At 40.5% G+C, this 22,402-nt stretch overlaps 1 protein-coding gene across 6 annotated transcripts in view; it reads left to right on the top strand.

Annotated features, from left to right (window-relative positions):
* The window catches only part of DIP2A (disco interacting protein 2 homolog A), a 75,928-nt gene that overhangs the window by 36,572 nt on the left and 16,954 nt on the right, over positions 1-22,402 (top strand). For 4 of the 6 annotated variants that reach the window (XR_010368975.1, XM_064433738.1, XM_064433739.1 and 1 more), the window contains exons 4-18: positions 761-880; positions 5,029-5,274; positions 8,663-8,791; positions 9,322-9,441; positions 10,334-10,531; positions 11,381-11,472; positions 11,749-11,859; positions 12,594-12,717; positions 12,964-13,073; positions 13,480-13,582; positions 14,493-14,557; positions 14,878-14,971; positions 15,368-15,487; positions 16,215-16,329; positions 17,250-17,389. Coding sequence is in view for 5 of the 6 variants with exons in the window: in XM_064433738.1 (XP_064289808.1) it covers positions 761-880; positions 5,029-5,274; positions 8,663-8,791; positions 9,322-9,441; positions 10,334-10,531; positions 11,381-11,472; positions 11,749-11,859; positions 12,594-12,717; positions 12,964-13,073; positions 13,480-13,582; positions 14,493-14,557; positions 14,878-14,971; positions 15,368-15,487; positions 16,215-16,329; positions 17,250-17,389 (1,887 nt within the window). In the remaining variant the exon portion in view is untranslated. The remainder of the gene's footprint in view (positions 1-760; positions 881-5,028; positions 5,275-8,662; positions 8,792-9,321; positions 9,442-10,333; positions 10,532-11,380; positions 11,473-11,748; positions 11,860-12,593; positions 12,718-12,963; positions 13,074-13,479; positions 13,583-14,492; positions 14,558-14,877; positions 14,972-15,367; positions 15,488-16,214; positions 16,330-17,249; positions 17,390-22,402) is intronic. The other 2 variants (XM_064433740.1, XM_064433741.1) reach the window with 1 other exon arrangement.

The raw sequence follows: 22,402 nt of genomic DNA, 5'->3' as shown, positions 1-22,402 counted from the left end.
TGGTCTGCCTCATTCCTCCTCAGCATCTGTTCACTTCTCATTAATTTTCTTCCTGCATAAGTTTTAGCTTTTGACACCATTGGAATGTAGATGTCAAAGAGAAAAAGATTCTGAAAAATCACTGGAATACATTAAATTTTATCTGCAGTGAGGTCTTGATTGAACACTGAATTCCTCTTTAATCTCAGTTTTGGCTTAAAAATTAGAAAAGTTAAAATATAGCCCTTGAGCCTTTTAGGGTAATTTTTGCTTTCAGGAAACTGAAAGCTCTGTGTGTCTTTTCCCTAATTCTTTATACAGAATCATAGAATTTTGTTAGAGTTGGAAAAATACCTCTAAGATCATTAAGTCCATTAGTCTCTTTTTTCTGTTTTTTATTACTTGCATTGTTTTGTGAGAACTTCAAGTATGCATGTACTTGCACTTCTTTTCCCTTGCTGGATTTTGAGGATGAAGAGTCAAATGCTGTTGCAAATGTACAGAATCTGCATTGAAATTTCCCCCCAAATGAAAATAACTGATAGTTCAAAACTAACATAACTGCAGTGTTTATTTCAGGGGGGTTTTTGAAATGCTACTCACAGAGCATTTTCAGGCTGATTTCATGAGGAAAATATTTCACCTTGCCCCTGCTTATATTCTCCCTTAGCTTTGGAAACCATTGCTTCTGCACTGGATTGGAGCTGGAGGCAGTGGTGTTGATTCAGTCCTCCTGACCAGCTGAAATTCTAACATTTCTGTTTGTTTGTTTTCTATCTAGATGTCCACACTGAAGCAGTACAAGCAGCACTTGCAAAATACAAAGAGAGGAAGATGCCCATGCCCTCGAAGAGACGCTCTGTCCTGGTGCACTCTTCAGTAGAGACATACACCCCTCCAGGTACGTGTGAGTGAACACAGAGAATTACCAGAGCTCCCAGAGAAGCTGTGGCCACCCCATCCCAGCAAATGTCCAAAGCCAGGTTGGACAGGGCAGCCTGGGATAGCAGAAGGTGTCCCTGCCCTAAGTTGTTGGTAGGTTGCTCTAAAGTTCTGTATCATGGCTGTATTTCCCAGTAATCAGGTCTTGGTTGGATTTATGCTGTGATATTTTTCCTCATGGTTTTTAGTGTCTCATCTAGAGATAGTGTAGCTGCTGAAAGTCCACATGAAAGCAGCCGTAGAGAGCAGGTGCCCATTATGCATTAACTATGTTCTCTTATGTCCTCTTACACTCAGAGGAAATAATCTAGGCAAGCATATAAGAGCTGAAAATACCTGATTTCACACTGGAGAAGATTCTTCTTTCAAAATTTGAAGAAAATACTAGAGCATTAAGTTGCTGCATTAATTGTGGAGCACTCATCAGATGGTTTCAACTATTCAGTGCTGAGCAGATTGAAACAGTCAGAAAGTCATACATTATAATTGTTCAGATTGGTTATGGCAGAACACCTTCTTTAATTTTAGGGGGAAAAGGTAATCTTCTGTTGTTTCACAGTGAATTTTCTGAAGGTTAAGAAGGTCATACAACATGTTGTGCTAGCAAGCCAAATGGTTTGAGGCCAGTGTCTTGTATACAAAGAAGAGGGATTACCCAAGATGTTTTATTTTGAGAATGTGCACATGTCTTATAGTGTGGCCCAGGAGCAGAAGCACACTGACTTCTACTGCCCTTCTCCATCATTTCTAGCTCTTAACCCCCTTCTCTAAAAGAAGAGTTCAGGTATGCTGCCCTCCTGCTTTCTGAGCTGTATTTCTTCTTTCTGTTCTTCCCATTTAAAGAGAATTCCACTTTAGTTTGCTAGTCACACACTTATATATTAGTATTATATACAGTATATAGTTATATGTATATATAGTATATACTTAGTTATAGTATATAGTTATATATATAGTATATACTAATATATACTTATATAGTATATTATTTTTGTGGGTTCTCAAATTATTTCATTAGTTAATAAATAATAATCCTCTGTGTTCTTATATATGGTCTTTCTTGACCCTTAATGTTTTTGCCTAGAAGATACACTAAGTACTTTTATTACAGTATTTTTTTTTTCTGAGTAACTATTAAAAAGAGTCTGAGATGCTATGGAGAGACTGTTAGGTTGTGTGATAAAAGCTGCCCTGCTCACCTGCAGAGGAGCATGGGGCATGGCAGGTGAGGCAGCCCAAATGATGGCCTGTCCAGGAGCCACAGGCCCAGAGGGGCACTGGGAACAGCAACAGGCTGGAAGGCAAGGTCAGGACTCTGAGAAGGGTCACCTGTCCAGGCCTGTCCCTGCAGAGCCTCAGCCCTCCAGGCCAGGTGTGAAGCCCATCAAGACCAGTCAGCACTAGAGCACCTTCTGGACTGGGGGGAACACACAGAGGGGTGAGGGACACAGTATGGGATGCAGGGCAAGAGTATTTCACAACCGTGTGAGTCTTGTTAGGGGATGTTAAGGTGGGGAGGTGCAGACAGGGAAAGGGGCAGATTTAGGGAGGAACAAGTGTGGGGAGAGCAGTAGGATGTGGGATCAAAAGGGCTGGTGATGTGTAAAAGGCTGGAACACGTGCCTGGCCCTGCCCCTGAGCCTGCACTCCATGCTGTACATGCATGTACAGAACAAGATGAGGCCGTGGGATCTGCATGTTTTTTGTGTGTTTGTTCTGCTGGAGTGTCATCTTGTGGCATGCCTGTGCAGGTGGTCAGCAAAGAAGCCAAGTGTGCTCACACTGGATTGAGCAGGGTGCAGTAGCACCTTAAATAATAGGAGCTGAGAGCTGGTGGTCATGGCCACAAGCCTGCTGGAGTTCATGAACAATTTGGACAAGGCTCCCGGGCACGTGGTGTCATTGTTGGGGTGCCCCTGTGCAGGGCCTGGAGTTGGGCTCAGTATTCCTCATGAGTCCCTTCCAACTCGGGATATTCCTACTCAAACCATTCTGTGAGTCTGTGGTTCTCAGCACAGAGTTAAATTGAAATCCAGCTCCTGGCTGGCAGTAAAGGAACTACGTTTATCAGTCATCCTTCCAAAAATTTTAACGTACTTCTGGTTTTGTCCCGTTGAGTCTCTGATCCTTCCCACACGAATTTCCTGTGATCAGAACTGGAGCTGAGCCTTCATGCAAATCTGGCTCAAAGAGGGGTGCCTTCTGTGGCTGTCTTGGGTCAGCTCCCAGCCAGGAAGAGCTGGAAGCCAAGCACACAGTATTCTGTCACTGTTCTGTCACCACACACCAGGATCCATGGATTAACCCCTGCCACTGCCACAGAGCTCCTGCTGGGGTGACCTTGCTACTTCATAGTGTTTTTGTGTTTAGTTATTAGAATGCTTTTACTATGGATCATCCATTTTTGTACACAGACTTTATTTGTCTTGAATATGGTTAAGGAGATATTATCAGAGTGTGTATTCTGTGAGAAACCTGCTTTTCTGTAGTTCTGTTTCTTCCTCTGAAGTGATTAGAAATGGCAGACATGGTGATTTAGTTTGGTATTTGGTTGTTTTTTGTTTTTTTTTTTAATTCCTGGCTATTCATAATCCCATTTTATTCCATATTCCTGGGATTATTTATTTTTGCTTTTTGCCTAAAAGAAAGAGAAAGTTGCAAGCAATATGGGACAGGTTTGGCTTCTCTCCAGGAGCAAATGGAGTCAGCTGCCAAAAACTCCAAATGTGGCAGCAGGCTGGAAGTATCACATGAGACATGGACCCAGGAATGGGGATGTACCACAGCTGAATCTTCTCAGAGATCTGTTGTTTGAGTATTTTCATTCAAAATTGTCATGTTTGATGGGAGGTCAAATAATGAGATATCTACAGTTTTAACTTTGAAAATGCCATCAAGCTAATAACATTGTTATGAAATGGGGTTTTTTTGTTTTTGTGATTTTAGACTCCTAAGAGAAATTAGTCTGAAATTATTGGAAATGTGCATATTCTTGAAAATCAGAAAATTAAAGAGCTGGTAACTGAAATTCATTGCCCAAGATGAGAAGTAGGGGTTTTTTTGTGTTGCTTTGAGAAATGTATATGGAACTGCATCTAGCTGAACAATTGTATCTAGGTGAACAATTATGTGTCCAGAGGATTAAGAAAACAGCCAGAATTAAGGTTGCAGAATTCCTGGTGTAACCAACCCCAGATTTCCGTGTCTGGGACTCTTAGAGTATGGTACAAGACACCCTACCTTATATAAAGCATGTAACAGATCAAGTTATTAAAATTCAGCAATTTCTTCATGAGGGCAAGATTTTTTTTCTGTAGTAACACTTCCTGGTTTTCTCTCAAAATCACAAGGGATGTATTTTCTTGATATTTGGAATTACCTTTTCATTTTTTCTTGGATGGAGAATTAAGTAAGGAAAGATTCCAAAGGGAATCATCTGGAAAGTTGTAAGTAACTAGATGGTAATTCAATTAGGAGCCCTTTGCCAGACTTGTAAGAACAACAAATATACATCTAGAATGAAAAGATGCTTTACTAAGCATTTCTGTGTATTGCTCATTCATATCAGTTTATGTGGTTAAAATACATGCTTTGTAATAATTCTTTCATTGAACTTCAGAGCACCATGGTTTTTTTAGGAATTAGTTCTCAAAGCAATTGGAAAGTGAAGAATTCCCTTCTTGTAAAAAAAAAAGAAATAAACAATGACAAAAAGAAGGGCTTTATTCAGGTGTGATGAGATAAAATTTACCCGTTCAGAGCAGAAATATTTTTTCAGTGGAATAGAGACAGGATGCGATGCTCACCGATCTTCTGCTGTAGGTAGAAGCCTTTTTTAACTCTCACGTCATTCCAAATGTTGGCAGTAACTGCAACTTCTCTCCAAGTGTGTTCTGGCCCTCGTGTGTAGAAGTTGTTGTCTAACCCAACAACCGGCAGCAAGAGGGGTTTGTGTGTGTGACTGTCCCATCCCTTTGGCACACACCACACGTGCGGCAGGCGGGAAAGCCGCGCGGAGCACGCGGAGCACGGCCCAACGCCGTGCTCCTGGTGCTGGGTCATTGCCATTCCCCCATGACAGGCCTGTCACCATTATTTTGACCACAGACACATCGTCAGCATCAGAAGATGAGGGCTCGTTGCGGCGGCAAGGGCGGATCGGCTCCACTCCGTTCCAGAGCCATTCCAACGTAGAGCCCTGGCTTAACCGGGTCATTCAGGGCTCCTCCACCTCATCCTCTGCATCCTCCACCTCATCTCATCCTGGAGGGAAACCTGCTGCTGCTTCCAATACAGCTCCTGCCACCACTGCTGCCACTGTGCTTGCAGATCTCATGGCACACACGCAGATAGGTCAGTAAACCTGCCGGTGTGGTTGGAATGAAATCAGGTTACAAATCCCAAAGCAGGGCTAAACACAAAGGTCTTCACCAGGAGATACCTGTGAATAGCCTTAAAATGTGCAATTCCAGACCAGGTGGGTATGATGTATATGTATTTAACCCAAGCCAGTTGCTCATGAGATCTGAACGTGCTTTCTCCTTGGTAAAATGCTTGCTTTACCAAGAAACTAAGGTTCAGTTTTAGTGGATTCCAAAGCAGAATTTCAAAGGAATCCTGGTTTTGGTGCATGCTTTCCAATCTGCATGTATTTACCCTAAACAATGTTAGATTGTGTATTTCAGGTATGATTCAGTTGGTAAGCACCCAAAAGACAGAAAAACACACAGAATCTTTGGAAAGGTTACAAAATCAGAGGTACTAATTATTAGGGAAATTTTTTGCTGTTTGTACAAAACCTTTAAAGAAACCTAATTTTTCCTATTTCCATTTCCAAGCTTATTAATAATGAGAAATTTGCAAAATTTTTTGTCCTTGGTGGATGTAAGAAAGAGGTAATCTGTCACCACTTCACTTTGAGCCATTCTGAATTTCATATTATGGATTAATAGAAATTATGTTTAACTCCTTTAAATTACTAAGTCAATTATGGCTAACCTTTTATGCTTAACTGGGATTGATGAAATTCTTAATATAGCTGTAAAAATTTGCAAGATACCCAAAATGTAGCACAGCATCTTGTTATGTCTCATGCCCTAGGCCAGATAGACCTCTCTATCAGGACTGTTTAATCAACAACATACAAAATCAATACCTTGTATGCAAAATCAAGGTCTTACTAAACAGTTCAGAGTCCAGCATTTAAGCAGCTGAATGTTGGGCTGTATGCAGGTTTAAAATCTCATTAATGGGAAATAATTATAGTATATAGAAGGAAGGAAGCTCAGGGATCTTTAAGAGCTGATCTGTTAAAAATACTTATAAGATTTCTGGTTCTTTTGACAAAAAAACAAAAGCATTTTCACATAAGAATGGTCTTCCTCATTTCTGCAGTGCTTGCCATGTTCTATCAGTTTTCATTCCTAGCTTGGTAACATTCATGCATGGCCAATATCAGTTCAGTTGTGACGTTTTTCCTATCTGCATGTACTTTTCCTAGCTCCTCACAAGAATATGATAACTTACTCATGTCTTGCATTGCAAACTTTTATGACTCTTGATAAATACTCCCATACTTTCTAAAAGGGGCTTTGATTTGTCCTAGAGCATAGAAGATGAGTTTATTTATTTGTCAGATAGTGTGCTGATATCAGCAATCTGAAAGGCATCTTACATATCTTAATTGCAATGCCTTACTGAAATATTCTGTGTTTTGGTTGTGTATTGAATAGCTATTCACAGTTTTGAGATGTTGGAGAATTTAAATTTAGCAGTTTGTTCCCTTACAGCTCATCTTCTCCAGCCTTCATTTTTAATGGTGAGCTCAAACTAAGTTCCCAGGCAGTAAACTGAACTGTTGGAATTGCAAGGTTACAGTATTTACTGGAGTCAGATAGAAATCTGCATTATTTTTAAGGTGCGTCTTTCACTTAATAGCAGCAAAGACAACCCTTCATGGAGGGGGGATTTTTTTTCTTTTGTGTATTTTTTTAAATGAATAAGGCTGGTGGTAGGTCCTGGTTTTTTTCAAGGTCACTATATCAACTGTGGAGTATTTCCCACCTTAGCTCTTAGAGCAGCTGGAAATAGAGATCATCATGGCTTTTAATTCTTTGTCATATCCCATTTGTTCTTCCTTTGGACACTACTGTCTTGCATTTATCTCTGTCTTGTCATCACTAATAGAAAGGTCCTTCAGTCTGAATCCAATTAACCTTTCTTCCTGAAGTCGTAAGTCTTCTCACTTTCCTTTTTAACTCCTCACCACTTCTCTTACCCTGCTGTGCCATGGTATTTCTGGATGATACAAACTAATAGCATGGGGTCTCATGGGCATAGATTAATAAAATGCTCATATTATTAATTAAGCTAATGTGGTTTTCATCTGAGCATAAATCCTGAAAATTTAACTTATTCTTTCTCCACACATAGTGAGACATTGCTAGTCCCTGGAGGGTTTGTCAGGTGGCAGGTGGGAACCAGGCACAGTTGTCTCTGTGGCCAAGTTGTGTGCTGCAGGAAGCCTCTGGTTTGGTGCTTTGGGAAAGCTAAGGGGAAAAAGAAAAGAAAAAAACAGCCAAAAAGCAACTTCAAATATATATATAGAACAGAGTGAGAGCATATACATGAGGCAGGTGTGTACATGGGCTCTCTATGGGTCCTGTGCAGTGGTTATACAGGTCAGCTTTACACAGTTGTCATCTTTGTGGGTACTGAATCTAGAGCATTTTTGTGACAGCTGAAGTAACACTTTCTCCTTCATGTACCTTACCCACATGAAAGGAATTTAGTCTCTGCAGTGCAATCACTGGCATTGTAGTGAATTCCATTGGGAAGGATGGGAATGGATTTAAATTTTTCTCCCGGTGATCCCTCTAAAACCAATTAGAGCTGGGTTTGTGGCTTGTGTATCAGTTCTGAAAATGTGGGAGCAGTGCAAGAAGCATTTGCTATCTTGGGGCTGATCAGTGCCTCATAGTGGGGGATTGTGTATGTATTTCACAGCACTGCCCAGATCTCCCTCTGCCTGCAGTTTTTCTGGCAGGATTTGTGACATGCTGAGGTCCTCCAAGGGTTGTTGGCAGCTCCAGCCCTGGGCAGCAGGGTTTTCTCCAGCTCTTCCCTGCTGCATTCCTATTTTTACTCATCAGGATTCTAAATATTTCAGTCTTCCTGTTCTCATTGTCTGTTGTTTAAACACTTCTCAAAAATACTGCCATTTCCTAAACCATTCCATTCAAAACCATTCTATAACCATGGTTACATATTTTGGAATGATGATAGCAACTTCTTACAGGGGCAGTTAGTGAGAGGATGAGGGGGAATGGTTTTAAATTAAAAAAGAAGAGAGACTCAGATTAGGAAGAAATTCTTCCCTGTGAGAGTAGTGTGGCCATGGCTGGCACAGGTTGCCCAGAGAAGCTGTGGCTGCCCCATCCTTGGAAGTGTTCAAGGCCAGGTTGGACAGGGCTTGGACAGGTCTGGTGGAAGGTGTCCCTGCCCATGGCAGGGGTGGGACAAGATGAGCTTTGAGGTCACTTCAACACGAATCATTCTGTGATATTCCCTAAGCATTGCTCTGCAGCCAGGAAACAGGGCACAGCTCCAAGCAAAGCAGGCTTGTGCCTCCAGGTTGTAAGGAGAAGATATTTGTGAAATACCCTCCTGTAAGAAGCAGTTTTGATTATGTTGGTTCTTAAGGTGCCTGATGAGCTCCTGTGTGTGTCTTGCCTTTCTGCAGAGAACCACTGTGCCCCCCCTGATGTGACCACTGGCCTGGTGGAGTACCTGCACCACGAGCGCCCGCAGGTGGCATCCGTGCGAGGAGTGCCCAGAGGCTACAGCAGCAGCATCCTGGAAACTGCAGATGGTGATTGCATTACAGACCTCCTGCCTTTCCATCTGTGTCCCCTTGGCTATCTTAATTTTATATTGCCTCAGAGCTTTACATTTTGATAAATATAAAAACATGTGTTTACATTTATTTTAACATACATAAATGAAAATCGGCATTTAACATGTTTTGTGTTGTGATTATTTTTACAAGCCCTATAAAGTATTGAAAGATTCACTCATTTTTTCCAAACATTCAGAATGGAATTAGTGTTAAGGTGTAGTAAATACCTAGATTGCTGGATAAAAGGACATTCATGTTTCAGTTGAAATCGCATGAAGGGGTCAGTGGTTTGAAAAGCTAAAATAAAGTGTGAGAAGGTGTCTGCATCAGCCAGGTAACAGCATTGTTGGAAAGCAAATAAATCCATGGTGGAAACTTAATAGTTAAAGCTGTTTCCTTCCAAACAAGGTACTCATCCTGAATGACTTTTCCACCTGAAAGTTGTGTGTTTTAGTGTATTTTGGTTAAAATATGATAAATAATAAATCTTTTCCATTTGGCAGGCGTCCCAGTGAATAGCAGAGTGTCCTCTAAAATCCAGCAGCTGCTAAATACTTTGAAAAGACCGAAGCGCCCACCTCTGAAGGAGTTTTTTGTGGATGATTTTGAAGAACTACTTGAAGGTTAATTTTCTTTCAGATACTTTTTTTACTCCTTGTGTAAGTGGTTCATGACAGAACTGATACTTAGCAAGTGTTGGTTTTTCTTCTCAATAAAAAATTAGTCATGGTAAAATTAATACAGTGGAGCAAGAAAGGTTATTGTTATCACAAGTGGAAGATAATCTTATACTCAACCTTCTTGCTCAGAGTGACATTTCTGAGCAGCTGCCACTACAGTTCCCCTACTATTGGTTTGATACTTTTAAGATTCAATGTTTTTGTTATTCTAGTCTTTTGCTGAAGTTTCTCCACGTGAACTTCCATTGAGGTGCATGTAATTGTGGAAAGCATCACATGGAACAGTAATTTTGCTGGTTGTCTGCATTGAGTGTTTGCTAACTTCATCCAGGACTTTGCTCACTAAGATCAAGATAATTTCACTTTTTATGGAGTAGCTTGGAGCAGGATTTTAGCAGAAGGCCTTTCTTTAAAAATACATTGTTAGCCAGGCACGGTGTCATTTTTCATCACCTGTTGAGAATTCAGTGCAGCAAAAATCAGTGTCCAGATGTCACTGAAGCCAATGTCTTTGATAATCCTGCTTGACTTGTCAGAGGCTTTCATTGATGTAGATGTGGACAACAAGCAGAAGAAAACAGCAGCTTTCCAAAGTAGAGAGAAGTGGGCTAGAGATTCAAATTCTGGACTTTTGATAATGTGCAATCACAAATCTGAAGTGATGGTCACTGTTTTTTGGGAATCCAACAGATGATTAGCACAGCATCATCATAAAGCAGAGGAGAAGTAGTGATAGCTGTGAGGAAGAGGTGAATGGGTCATAAAATAGCCTGTGAAGTGTAACTTGGCATTTTGTACAGATTGACATTTCCCTTTTACTGTGCTCTGGTTTTAGTGCAACAGCCTGACCCAAACCAACCAAAGCCTGAAGGAAACCAAGTGAATGTACTTAAAGGGGAGCCCCTGGGGGTTGTGACCAATTGGCCCCCCTCACTGCTGGCTGCCCTGCAGCGCTGGGGAACCACCCAGTCCAAAGCCCCTTGTCTGACAGCGCTGGATACCACTGGGAAAGCAGTTTATACCCTGACCTATGGTACGTGTTTGAGCCAGCTGCAGGGAGGAATTGGGTGATCATCATGAAACAACAGTGTGCTTTTCTTCAGAGGGACTGCCTGTGCTTGTAACACATGGTTGGAGAATGCTGGAGGAACGTAAATTATAAATTCATTGTATATGAAAAATGTTTCTAAAGAAGTTAAGGAGGATAAAATGTTTATTGCAAAACATATTGGTTCTTTCCAAGTAGCTATTTGTAAATCTCTTAGAATAGTGTGGGGTTTTTTCATAAAAGAACTAAAAATAGCCCAGTGTAGACTGGGAGGTAGAAACAGATGACTAATAATGCACTCTTCAGATTCCCAGAGGAGACATTCCATTTTAACATCCTCTTGCACAGCCTTATAGAGAAGACTCCTACCTCAGGAGCATAATCAGGATGTTAATGGTGGGAAGTGAAACTTGCCTGTATTAATGACCTAGAAGTATTATAGTAAATTGCATTTTGGGGGAAAATAACTCTGTCCTTCAGGATAGCTCACTGCAGCATTTCCTTGTATAATATGTTTGAATGTTGAACTTTATTGTTTGCATTCTCACAGATGAAGGATGCAGGAAATATAGCTGAGCAGCTGCAGTAATTTAATTACTCTGCAGTGGAGCTTTGAGTGTTGTTTAGAATAGCATGATTAGTTTTACATATAAAATTAAAAAAAAAAAAAAAAGAATGAGGTAAACAAAAAAGAAGCCAAGTTCTAAATTGTACTTTGACTTGGCCAACTGTTCTGATACCATCACACTTAGTGCATGTGTGAGGGACTGAGATCTAGCAATTAAGTGTTAACTTTTTAGTTTCTGCTTCTTAATTTCTTCCTTCATTCTTCAGGCAAGCTATGGAGTCGAAGCTTGAAGTTAGCCTATACCCTGCTCAACAAGCTAACCACTAAGAATGAGCCCCTGCTGAAGCCTGGAGACCGGGTAGGCTGCTGTTGGAAGTGGTCCCTGTGGATGAAATAGTGAGGAACAGCTTTAGCTGAAGAAAGCCTTGTAATAAAATATTGTAATAATACATTGTGAAATAATCATTACTGTGACTTATAATAATACATTGTCTCAATACTTAGTATTTCTCTGCCTGGTTATCTATGAATCTGGACATTGTTGTGAAAATTTTGTTCCACAAATTAAAAAGCAGTCCCTCTCTCTGCCAAATGACAAAAAAAAAAATTTTCTTATTTTGCTGTATTTTTGTAGGTAGCTCTCGTATTCCCTAATAGTGATCCAGTTATGTTTATGGTGGCATTTTATGGATGTCTCCTGGCAGAACTTATTCCTGTCCCAATAGAAGTTCCACTGACAAGAAAGGTAGGCAGATACATTCAGCTTTTTTATGTTTGATAAATAAATAAAGTGTTTGTGTGTGTGTGAGTATGTCTAAATCCTACATGGGGTTCTTCAAAGCCTACTCTTTAGAAAGCATCAGGTGGACTGCTCACTGTACATTCTGTGCTTGGAATTATGTTCAATATTCAGTTAAGGAAAGGGGGAGGTAATATTAAGCTAGTAATTTAAGTGTTTTAGGGTATGTAATTGTAGAAATTAATTCATTATTTGCAAAAACATGTGTGGACGTATTTCTCTGAGTATGTCAGAGAAAGGTTGGTTTTTCAGCTCTGATGCTGAGTAATGAGGCAGGCAGAGGCACCATAGCTACTGAAATACAGGTATAATTCTTCAGAACTGGAGATTGTCAGGGAAGAGCTGAAAAGCTACAGGCTCTGTTCCTCGGTGTGTCAGGACTCAGAAACAGCATCAAACCAGTTTTCTGTTTTAGCAGAATTTATAAACATCCCATTGGGTTGTGGAGGGATGTACAGCCATTGTTTCTGACACTGCTTTTCTTACGAGATCTGCTGCAGAGCTTAGCTAGCACTAAGCAAAACTTAATTTTCTCAGTCATTTAAAGGTCTTATGGGATTGACTTTTGTTTTTTCCTGTGATATAAATTGACTTAATGTTTTCTAAACATGAATAAGTTACAACAAACTGTCCAAAAGCTTTGTAATTTGTAATTTTGCTATTTCTTTGTTTCTCTACAGGATGCTGGCAGTCAGCAGATTGGGTTTCTTTTGGGCAGCTGTGGAGTCACATTAGCTTTAACCACTGATGCCTGTCAGAAAGGCCTCCCAAAAGCTCAGACTGGCGAGGTGGTGACGTTCAAAGGTGTGGGGTTATTTTTTATGGGATAAAAAGCAGGTGTATTCATTGTTGCTGTCAAACTTCAGGTTTTGGGTTTGCTTGCATGGTTCTTACACATAAAGAGCTGCCTTGATTGTCATGGCAGTGCTTTGTGCTGTTTCTTCCTTTCTGGTGGGGGATTTTGCTTGCCTCCTGTTCTTATCCCTGAATACTGGGGGAAAAACTGATGTTTGGAACTGTGGTGACAGTAGCTTTTCTTTTTCTTTGAAGGCTGGCCTCGTCTCATTTGGTTTGTGATTGATGGGAAGCATCTGGCAAAACCAGCCAAGGACTGGCACCCCCAGGTCCGGGATGCCAGCGCCGAGATTGCTTACATCGAGGTGATGCAGTGTCATGTGATAACTTCTGTGGTTACTCTGTCCTAGTTTATGGGATGGTTTCTTCCTCTAAACTCTGGATACAATAAAAGAGACAGCAATAATATTTTAAACTGTGAAAGAGGAGTGTTTCCATCAGGCTGCCAGGCGGACTGTCAGTTGAGTGATTGTGTGGAGTCAGGTTGAAGACTGGGAATAATCAGCATTTTGGGATCCCCAGGACAATTTAATTGGACTAGACAAACAGATTTTTTTACCATAGTAGTGTATTCTGTGGACATCAATATATTTTTATGCTAATGTTTTGAATTTAAAAAGCTGGGTTTGTTTTTGTAATATGTTTTCAATTCACTACTGTAGACTTTCTTGGTTTTGCTGTTAATCTAATGCATACACTTTCTCTTCTCAGTACAAAACAAGTAAAGAGGGCAGCACAGTGGGCATTACTGTCTCTCATGCCTCCATGCTGGCACACTGTCATGCACTGACTCAGGCATGTGGTTATTCAGAAGGTAAGTTAGATAGGTGTAACTTTGAAATGATACTGACAGCTTTGCATCTTCAGACAATTCATGTTGCTTAATCATGTCTGCTGTCTCCAAAGAACTTCAGATACAGAGTAGTCACTTCAGCTGAAAAGGGAAAAACAAACTTTCTCATTCATAAAGGGTGTGAAAGAGAGTTAAGCCACCTGTGAAAATGTAATCAAGGAGGGGATCTTCCTCTTACCTAATCATGTCCCACAAAAGAACATCTCCCCAGGGATGTGAATACAGTGAGAGATCTGCTTGTTTGCAGTCATTCTTCCAATGAACAGCCAAGAACTGCACTTGGTTTTGACCATCTGTATGGAGTTAATCTGTGCTACCATTTAACCAAGTACTTTCCTGCATACATCCATCCTACAACAGTGATAAGCAAGTTTTACCTAATCAATACAAGACATCCCTCAAAATTCAGGTTGAATCCTTGATTTAAAATCTTTGATTCATACTTGGTTTTTTTTGAATCACATAAGATACTCAAATTCCTCAGAGAAAATAGTCAAGAAAATGTAATAGAGCCATGGTGATATTTCTTACTGGATCTAATTATTTCAAATACAGAATAACTTTGTCAGCTCAGCTGAAGAAGTTTGCTTCAAGACTAAATTTTCAGTCTGCATAGTTCATTGGCAGATTATAATGAATCAAGGTGTGAAATACCTTGTAATATTCTAGTCTAGTAATCATAATTCAAAGATGATTGCAATAAGTAGAACAAGCCACTTGGAGCTTAAGCAGCCTGTTTGTTATAGGCAGCAGAGCTTTGGTTTCTTAGCAGTCATGGAAGTTTCAGAGTTGCTTGAACAAATATTTGTAATTCTTAAGTATTTTTATAAATATGTTTTTTAATTCTGATATCTTTTTCCTTTGCTTTCAGCTGAAACACTTACAAATGTCTTGGATTTCAAAAGAGAGGCTGGCCTTTGGCATGGAGTGTTAACGGTGAGTATTGCAAGAAAGGCAAAAAACTGCAGCAATTTGCTTCTTTCATTGGTAGTGCACTGATACCAGAATGAGGCTATAAATTATTCATTTCTCTCAAATGGGTTTTTGTTTCAGTATTTATATTTTTCAGAATAAACTGTTGCTTTTGTTGTACCTTGTGTAGCATATTTTTTCAGAGTATACACATAGTTTTCACTACCAGTTAACTGTAAGAGTTATGCTGTAGCTGTGATCATGAGGGGGTTTATTTCAGCATTGTTACATGTTCTATATTTTTAAGCCACTTGGAAGTTTATTTTTGAATCTCTTTCTTGTAGAGTGTTATGAACAGGATGCATGTCATCAGTATTCCCTATGCATTAATGAAGGTTAATCCACTTTCCTGGATACAGAAAGTCTGCTCATACAAAGGTATCCTAAAGGTTGTTTTAATTCGTTATTGAAAACAAATTAAATTGTTTGTGCAAACTGTCTTTGTATCACACTGATTACCCCATTTCAGTATCCTGTGTGCTCATTGTTTCACTGATGAGTGGTGTTGATGGCTTCTTCTGAGAGACCTTTAAAGAATCTCCGTTTCTTTAGTAGCAAACATTCAAATTCTATTATCAAGTCCATCTGGAGATTTTGAGTATACACGTGTTATCGTAATTGAATATTTGGTGTTTGTTTTCTACATTTGTAGTGTCATAAATTTTGTGTATAGTTTCATAGGTATGTGTAAATACACAAGAACACTTACATAATTTTATAATTAGTCTTTATTTTGTTCTGCACATGCAGCATAATTATTGTTTTGACTTGCAGCCCGTGTAGCAGTAGTAAAATCCCGTGATATGCACTGGTCACTTTTGGCTCAGAGGGATCAGAGAGATGTCAGCCTGAGCTCCTTACGGATGTTAATAGTGGCAGATGGAGCCAATCCATGTGAGTATGGGTGCCTTTCCTGAGTGTCAGTCTTGCCAGGATTCTGTTTGTTTTAAATCCTGTGTCAGAGCTGATGCCTGGGGAGTTAAGCAGTTTGTTCTGTAGTAAAACACTATTTGTGTGCCACTGATGCCACAGCTTTTTCATTGCATTCATTTGCACTTCTTGGCTATAATTACCAGTGTAAATTCATTTTTTGAGCTTCACGTTTTCATTAGTGCTATACTCTTCCACAATTGACTTGAACTGATACCTACAAGATATAAATATAGATATAATCCACTTTGGGCCAAGTGCTAGAGGCCTGGTAGAATTGTGAAGGTATGTCAGAATCATTTGATATTTAAGTGCTGTGAGCTCTGTAAGAAACAATCAGATAGGAGCTGTATAAGAGGTGGACATAAAGGTACCTTTAGTGGCAAAGTATTCTGATCCCTGAAGGACTTTCCATGATACTAAGTGCTGGTGAGTGCTGCCACAGGAGGAGTATGCTGTTGGGAATTTCATTCAGTGTAGCTGTTAGTCACTAGGAGTTCTTTTTCCAAATCTACTCTCTTACAATGAACTGGAATGCCTTTCAGACAGTTTGAAGGAGTATTTGGTTTGTACATGAATGCAACAGTATTCATATAACTGAGCTGAGAGTGAGCACAGAGTTAGAATTCCTGCAGCTCATGTTTTCCTGCTCTTCTAAAAATGTTTCTGATTATGTGATGGTTCTTCCTAGGGTCAATATCTTCCTGTGATGCATTCCTGAATGTATTTCAATCCAGAGGTTTGAGACCAGAAGTAATCTGTCCTTGTGCTAGTTCTTCAGAGGCACTAACTGTTGCTATTCGCAGGTAATTCCCTTTTCTGAGAAGTGAACTGAAGCTTTTCTCGACTATTGAAATGTATCACAGAATCACAGAATGCTTTGGGTTGGAAGGAGTTCAAACCCCCTGCCATGGGCAGGGACACCTTCCACTAGCCCAGGTTGCTCCAAGCCCCATCCAACCTGGCCTCAAACACTTCCAGGGATGGGGAATCTCATGTTAAGGTGATAGTCAGAAAATACCATAACTCACACAGAGATGCCCAAAGACCTTGGCAGAGGAAATATGAAGCTCACAGGTGTCTCCTTCACTGAAGGATGGGTGATCTTTGTTTATTTTCATTAAAAAGGTTAATATTTTCTAAGAATAGTCTGGCAGAAGGTGTTTTTTTCATGCTTTGGGAAGGTGAGGTCTCATCCTCACTGAAGTTATTGAAGGCCTTTCAAAATGCCCCCAAAACAAGACTTACTTATTTGGGAGGAAGAAGATGGTGAATCCTCAATCAATTGCTTCTGTATAATGTTTTGTAGACAGGGGCCTAAAATAAATAAAAAAAAAAATTGTAGCTATTTTTTTGTGAAAAATACTGTTGGATTTCTGGAGATAGCAAGGGATGCTATAAGAAAAAGAAATACTTTAATTATTAATAGACATATGGATGGGCTATGCTGGATTTTTTTGATAACACGTCTGATCAAAATGTGCCTTTTCAGAAAGTCAACTTGAAGAAAACTTGAAACAAAAGTCTTTGAAATTTTGGAGAGTTTTGTTTTAGCTCTTTCTTCATTTAGTTACTATGTAAGTCTTGAACTCTTGTTTGTTCAAAGTGAGAAACCATTCTTTTTCTTAACCTTACCAAGCCTGAGAAACCAGCAGAATGTTTTTAGTGACCCTCTCACCAGTATTGGTCTGTTGATTCATATCTAACTGGGCTTTCTGTCTTCCAGACCTTCTGAACTGGGTGGCCCCCCTCCAGGAAAAGCAGTGTTATCCATGAATTGTCTGAGTTTCGGCGTGATCAGAGTGGATACAGAGGAGAAGTTGTCAGTGTTAACTGTGCAGGATGTTGGGCAGATTATGCCTGGAGGTAGGAAAGCATTTTGTGTAGGTTTCTTATTCCAAATAAGTTATCTTTGTGTGCATGGAATAAATAAAAATGTTAAATACCTTTAAGGTAGTATGAGTTATGTTTTGACACATTACCTGAACACATGATGGATTACAGATTCATGCACAATAAAACTGAATTACCATAGATTTGGTATGGGCAAATGCTTTTGGCTTGTTGCAGAATTGTGTTTGGAATGGAATGGAGTAGAGTGGAATAGAATAGAATATTTCAGTTGAAAGGCACCTCATCTGAGACCCTGCAAAGGTGATGGAACAACTGATTCTGGAATCTGTTTACTCATGCCCATGGAGAACAAGAAAGTGATCAAATGTAGCCTGGATTAACCTATTTCCTAATGACATCTGTTTGCAACACTGTGGTTCCTGAATTAGGTAGAGCTGGGTATTGTTCCTCAGCCCATTAATTGAAGCAAAGAGACTTTGTCTCATCCTTGTTGTTCTCACTTGAGATGCAGCATTTGGAGAGGAGAGCACTCTGAAGAAGGTTAATAAAGGTAGGGTGCCAAACCACACCTAAGACTGTGAACAGTGGGATGAAGGACTGGACACTTGGTGCCATCTATTCCAGCTTTTAGGCTGGCAGTTCCATGGCACTGTCTGTACTACTAGCTTCAGGCCCTGTCCTGACCTGCTCTGGTGTGCTTGGAGAGCATGAAATACCAATTTTTTGTAACTCACCTCACCCCTCAAGGTGACTACTTATTTTGTAGTTACCAAAGAACCTGATTGATTCTGGTCATATCCTTGACACCTTTGGCTTTGCTGTTCTTGGTCTCCTTATGAACTTCCTGCCTTGCAGAGCTGTGGTTCTAAAGCCCTGCTCTCTATAGAGCATTTACTCAAGGTAAAGTGGAGACTCAACTTGTGTAATTTCAGCAACAACCTCTTGTCTGTACACCAAAGCCCCTGATACAAATAAGAGGAGGTAGATAGCTTCCCACCCTGCTGATGAGAATTGTAGCCATTGTGTGCAAGTCTTATTGGTGTTGTTTAATTTTCCTTATTATCCCCAGAAGCCCTTTGCCACCCCTGAAGTCAATGGTTCAGTTGTTGTTATTGAAATTAAATTCAGTGGAGCTTCCTTTTGCTGAAGACTGAGCAGAAGCTCTGCACTTCATACCAAAACGAAGCAGAGAAGTCGCTTGGTTGTTGTGTAGCTTCTCTCAAGTTTTTGTTTTGTATTAAGACCATTTGAAATTGTTTGAAAGGCTATAATCAATTCAAAAAAGTAGTGATTTTTCTGCTTTGATTTGAATACAGATGGCATGTAGTGCTTCTTCTGGCTGTTTGGGGTGTCCACACTACTGCTGTCCCCTTGAAACCTCGCTGAAATTCACCTGTGCTCCCAGTGTTTTCTCTAGATTATAGCTTAGACACAGGGGCATGAAGGGAGCGAGTTTGCACACCCTTCAGGTAGTCATGAATCCTTTGGTGAACTTACTGAGCTTAAACTCAATATTGCTGCTGTTCAAAAAAGTGGTATTAGATGCAGGATCAGTTGAAATCTTTCTTTGGATCAGTTTATCTCGTGTGGCTCCACCTCTGTGGGCCCCCTGCTACCAAAAACCAGGCCATGCAAAACCAACACAGGGATGCTCCTGGTTTTGCTGTAGGCTTGCTCTCACAGCAAATTGTGCTTGACTACACTAAGGTACAGAGCTGCGTGCAACTGCTCTTCATATTCAACTGTTGGAGCTGTAAGTCCCCTGGGTTAATTTTCCACAGAGCATCTGCTCAGTGGCAGGTTCCAGTCTGCCTTAGGATGTTGGAAAAGTTCCCTGTATGCCTATGGCTAAGTAATTTCACCTCATGAGTTGTCAAAAAATACATCTCTGTCCTTGTGAAATGCCTGATGGATTACAGTCAGAAGGATCTGTAAAAAAACCCTTCTCCTTTGTCAGAATTCTTGGAACATTGTCTGGCAAATCCAGGGGGGCCCCTTCTGGATTAGGGAGAACCCCACTGGCAGGCAGTGATAACACTACCATTACTTCCTACATGAGTACGAAGCATCAAGTGACTTGTGTGATTGTGTGAGGGGACAACAGCTAAATGTGTACTGTTAAGTGCCTCAGACTTGTAATTGATGGCTGTTGCTATTTAAAAATACAATAGTAAGTGGTTAAACTACTTGTAGGTTAAGCAGAATTTGGGCAACTTAATTCATTAACTCCTTTAAAACTCCAACTAGCATTGAGCTGTCGGAATCTGGGGCAGATTTACTTCAATTTATCCACATATTAAGAATTCCAGCAGAAGTTTCCCTGTATGTTCCTTAAGTCAGAATATGCATTATGGATTTCATTATAAAGGATAATTGATAACTTCTGGAGTACAAAGGAAGTCAGAAGACTAGCAGCTACTTACAGGGGTGTGCTAAATGAAAAAAATCAATGACTTAAGTAAATGAATGACTTAGTTTCAAATGAGTCTGCATGTACATTCTAACAGTGGAGATACTTGTGCCTTACATGGTAAGATTTATGCTTTCTCCTGTGTAGTATTCGTGGAGGGTGTGCCCTTGTCCATTCTGGCTTGGTGTTTGGCATACAGGAGAGAGCATACCACCACCTGGTCATTGCCCCTCTGCTGACTGATGAGTCTTGCTCTTGATCTGCTTTGGGTTTTGTATTTCTTTCTGAAGGCTTCGTTCCATCTTCTGATCCCCATGGAACTTGGAAGTGTGCCCTGGCCTTTCAAATACTTTGTGACATAGGAGCTCACATTCCTGAACTTCATTTGGAAATGGTTTTGGTCTCATTACCTGTGAAGGTCTCTGGCATGCTTTATTCAGGAACTACCTGGTTAAAAGGTCACAGATAAAATGTCTGCTCGCACCCTCCTTTTCTTCAGATCTTGCTTTTTTTCCTGAAATTCTGAGCCCACCTGCTCAGGGGATCTTACACAACAGAGCCATCACCGCCAGGGTCATGTCACATGTCACTGCTGTTTAACCCATAGGCCATTCTTGATGCCACATTCCCTTCACATTCATTATCTACCATGAATGCCCATCACAAGACCCTCAAGGAAAGTGCCAGAATCTTCTCCTCAAAGATGGCATGGGAATTCTTAAGAGAAAATCTGCTATGCATTCCCGTAGAATCCTGTTCTGGAGGAATGATGTTTTACCCCACCTGTTGACCAGCTTGGGCTATTTTGCATAGTTTCTGTCTGGGACTAGCGTTGCTAAATTTGGTTTCTCACAATATTCAGTTCATTTTTTCAAATTGGACTGGCAAAGATGGTAGGGAAAGTGTCAGACCTCTTTTCTGCTGCCCATTCTCAGCATCCAACTTTCACATCAACTGGAATGTGATTGCTGTGTTGATATCTGCCGTCTTGAAAGCATATTATACCTTAAATTTGAGCCTGGATATGTTGCTTAGTGGATTTGTCAACTGCAGTTAAGTTTGTCCCTTCTACTTCCCAGCTAATCCTTTCCATTCTTTTGCTGGTATCCTTCTCCGTGTTCTTCCTTTGACAAGAGCTAGCACTCTGAAATCCAAAAGTTATAAATGCCTATAGCCTCTCATTATACAAAGACTGGCTTCTGCAGCAGCTACTTTGTTACACACAAGCAGAAAACTTCACTTTGGCGTCAAATCTTGGGCTTCTGCAGGATCTTCTGCAATGAAGAGAATCATGTTCTGGATTGTGACTCCATTCAGTGTCTTTTCTAGAAATGTAGGGAGATGGTTCCAATTTCCTAAATGTTGGGATGCTCACATTATTTCCAGCCCATGGATGTCTTGTATTTCATTGATTCTTCTGTCCATGTCTGAGCAAACATTTGCCCAGGTTCTGGTAGTTACCACAAAGCATCTTCACTGCAGAGGGATCTGGTTCCTTTACCTCAGTGGAAAAAGTTGTTACAGAACAACTTGGTGAAACTTTCAGGTTTTTTCTTTAGATTGTGGGTTAACAGCACCTCTTTTCTACTTAGCCCTTAGAATTTATCATATTCATCAGATCTGTGTTCCTCAGGGCTTCAGTCTGTCACACAGTGGCACAACAGCCACTGCAGAACAACTTCTCTTGGAGACCTGTGGCAGTGTGCACTTGGGCAATTTAAATGTTACACTTTGGATGCTCATGATCACCTCCAGAGTCTAGATTTATGTTCATCCTCATCTAGGAAGTTGGCTTGCTTTATGCCTATTTCCCTTTCAAAGGAGCAGGAAGAGATTCAGGTCTGCTTTAGATATCCCCATATGCTGTTTTTCTCAAGAATTGGGTTTCTCTGGAAACCCTGGAAATACCTTCCACAGTGATTCTAGAGGCATTTCATCCTGGCATTTTAGTATTTTTCCTAAGGCTTCATGCTTCTAGAAGAGAAGTTCTTCCTAAAGAGTGTAATGCAAGGGTAGCCACTGTATATGGATCCACTATGAAATGCTGGACAGGGAAGAAGAGAGCACTTCCTGACCCTCATCAGTTCCTTTGGTCACAGCCTTCTGCTGTACAGGCCCCTGGCATTCTTCTTGCATTCCTGCTGTGCTATTCTTGAAACATCCAGAGCTGAATCCAGTCTTTGGTAGGGCATCAGCATCATCCTTTGCACAGCAGGATTCTCATCTCCTGCCAGGATACTCCTTGGCAGGTTTGGCTGCTGCGAGTCACCATCTGTCAGAATGTACATGTGGACTCATTTGAAGAAAGCAAGCTTTCTTAGCAGGAATCTGTGTTCTTCGTGACGTGCAGTCCACATGTACATTCCTGTCCCATCTGCTTTTCCCTTCTCTTTAATTCTTTTTCAGATGCAATGCTGTTGAGAGAGACTGAAATGGTGGTAGATGCACTCTCTTGTATGTCACACATGAAGCAGGAAAAGGAGGAGAAGCGAGAGTAGAGGCTCCACAGATACTGCAGAAGGGCAGCCTTGCAGTATAACCTGGCAGGACACAGCTATGCCTGCTGTTAGAATGTACCTGTAGACTACCTGTATCATACATTGGTTACTGGTAAG

Source organism: Passer domesticus, chromosome 10, assembly GCF_036417665.1.
Source record: "Passer domesticus isolate bPasDom1 chromosome 10, bPasDom1.hap1, whole genome shotgun sequence".
NCBI lineage: Eukaryota > Metazoa > Chordata > Aves > Passeriformes > Passeridae > Passer > Passer domesticus.
The sequence above is the reverse complement of the archived record's forward strand: the minus strand, read 5'-3'. Positions and strand labels throughout refer to the sequence as shown.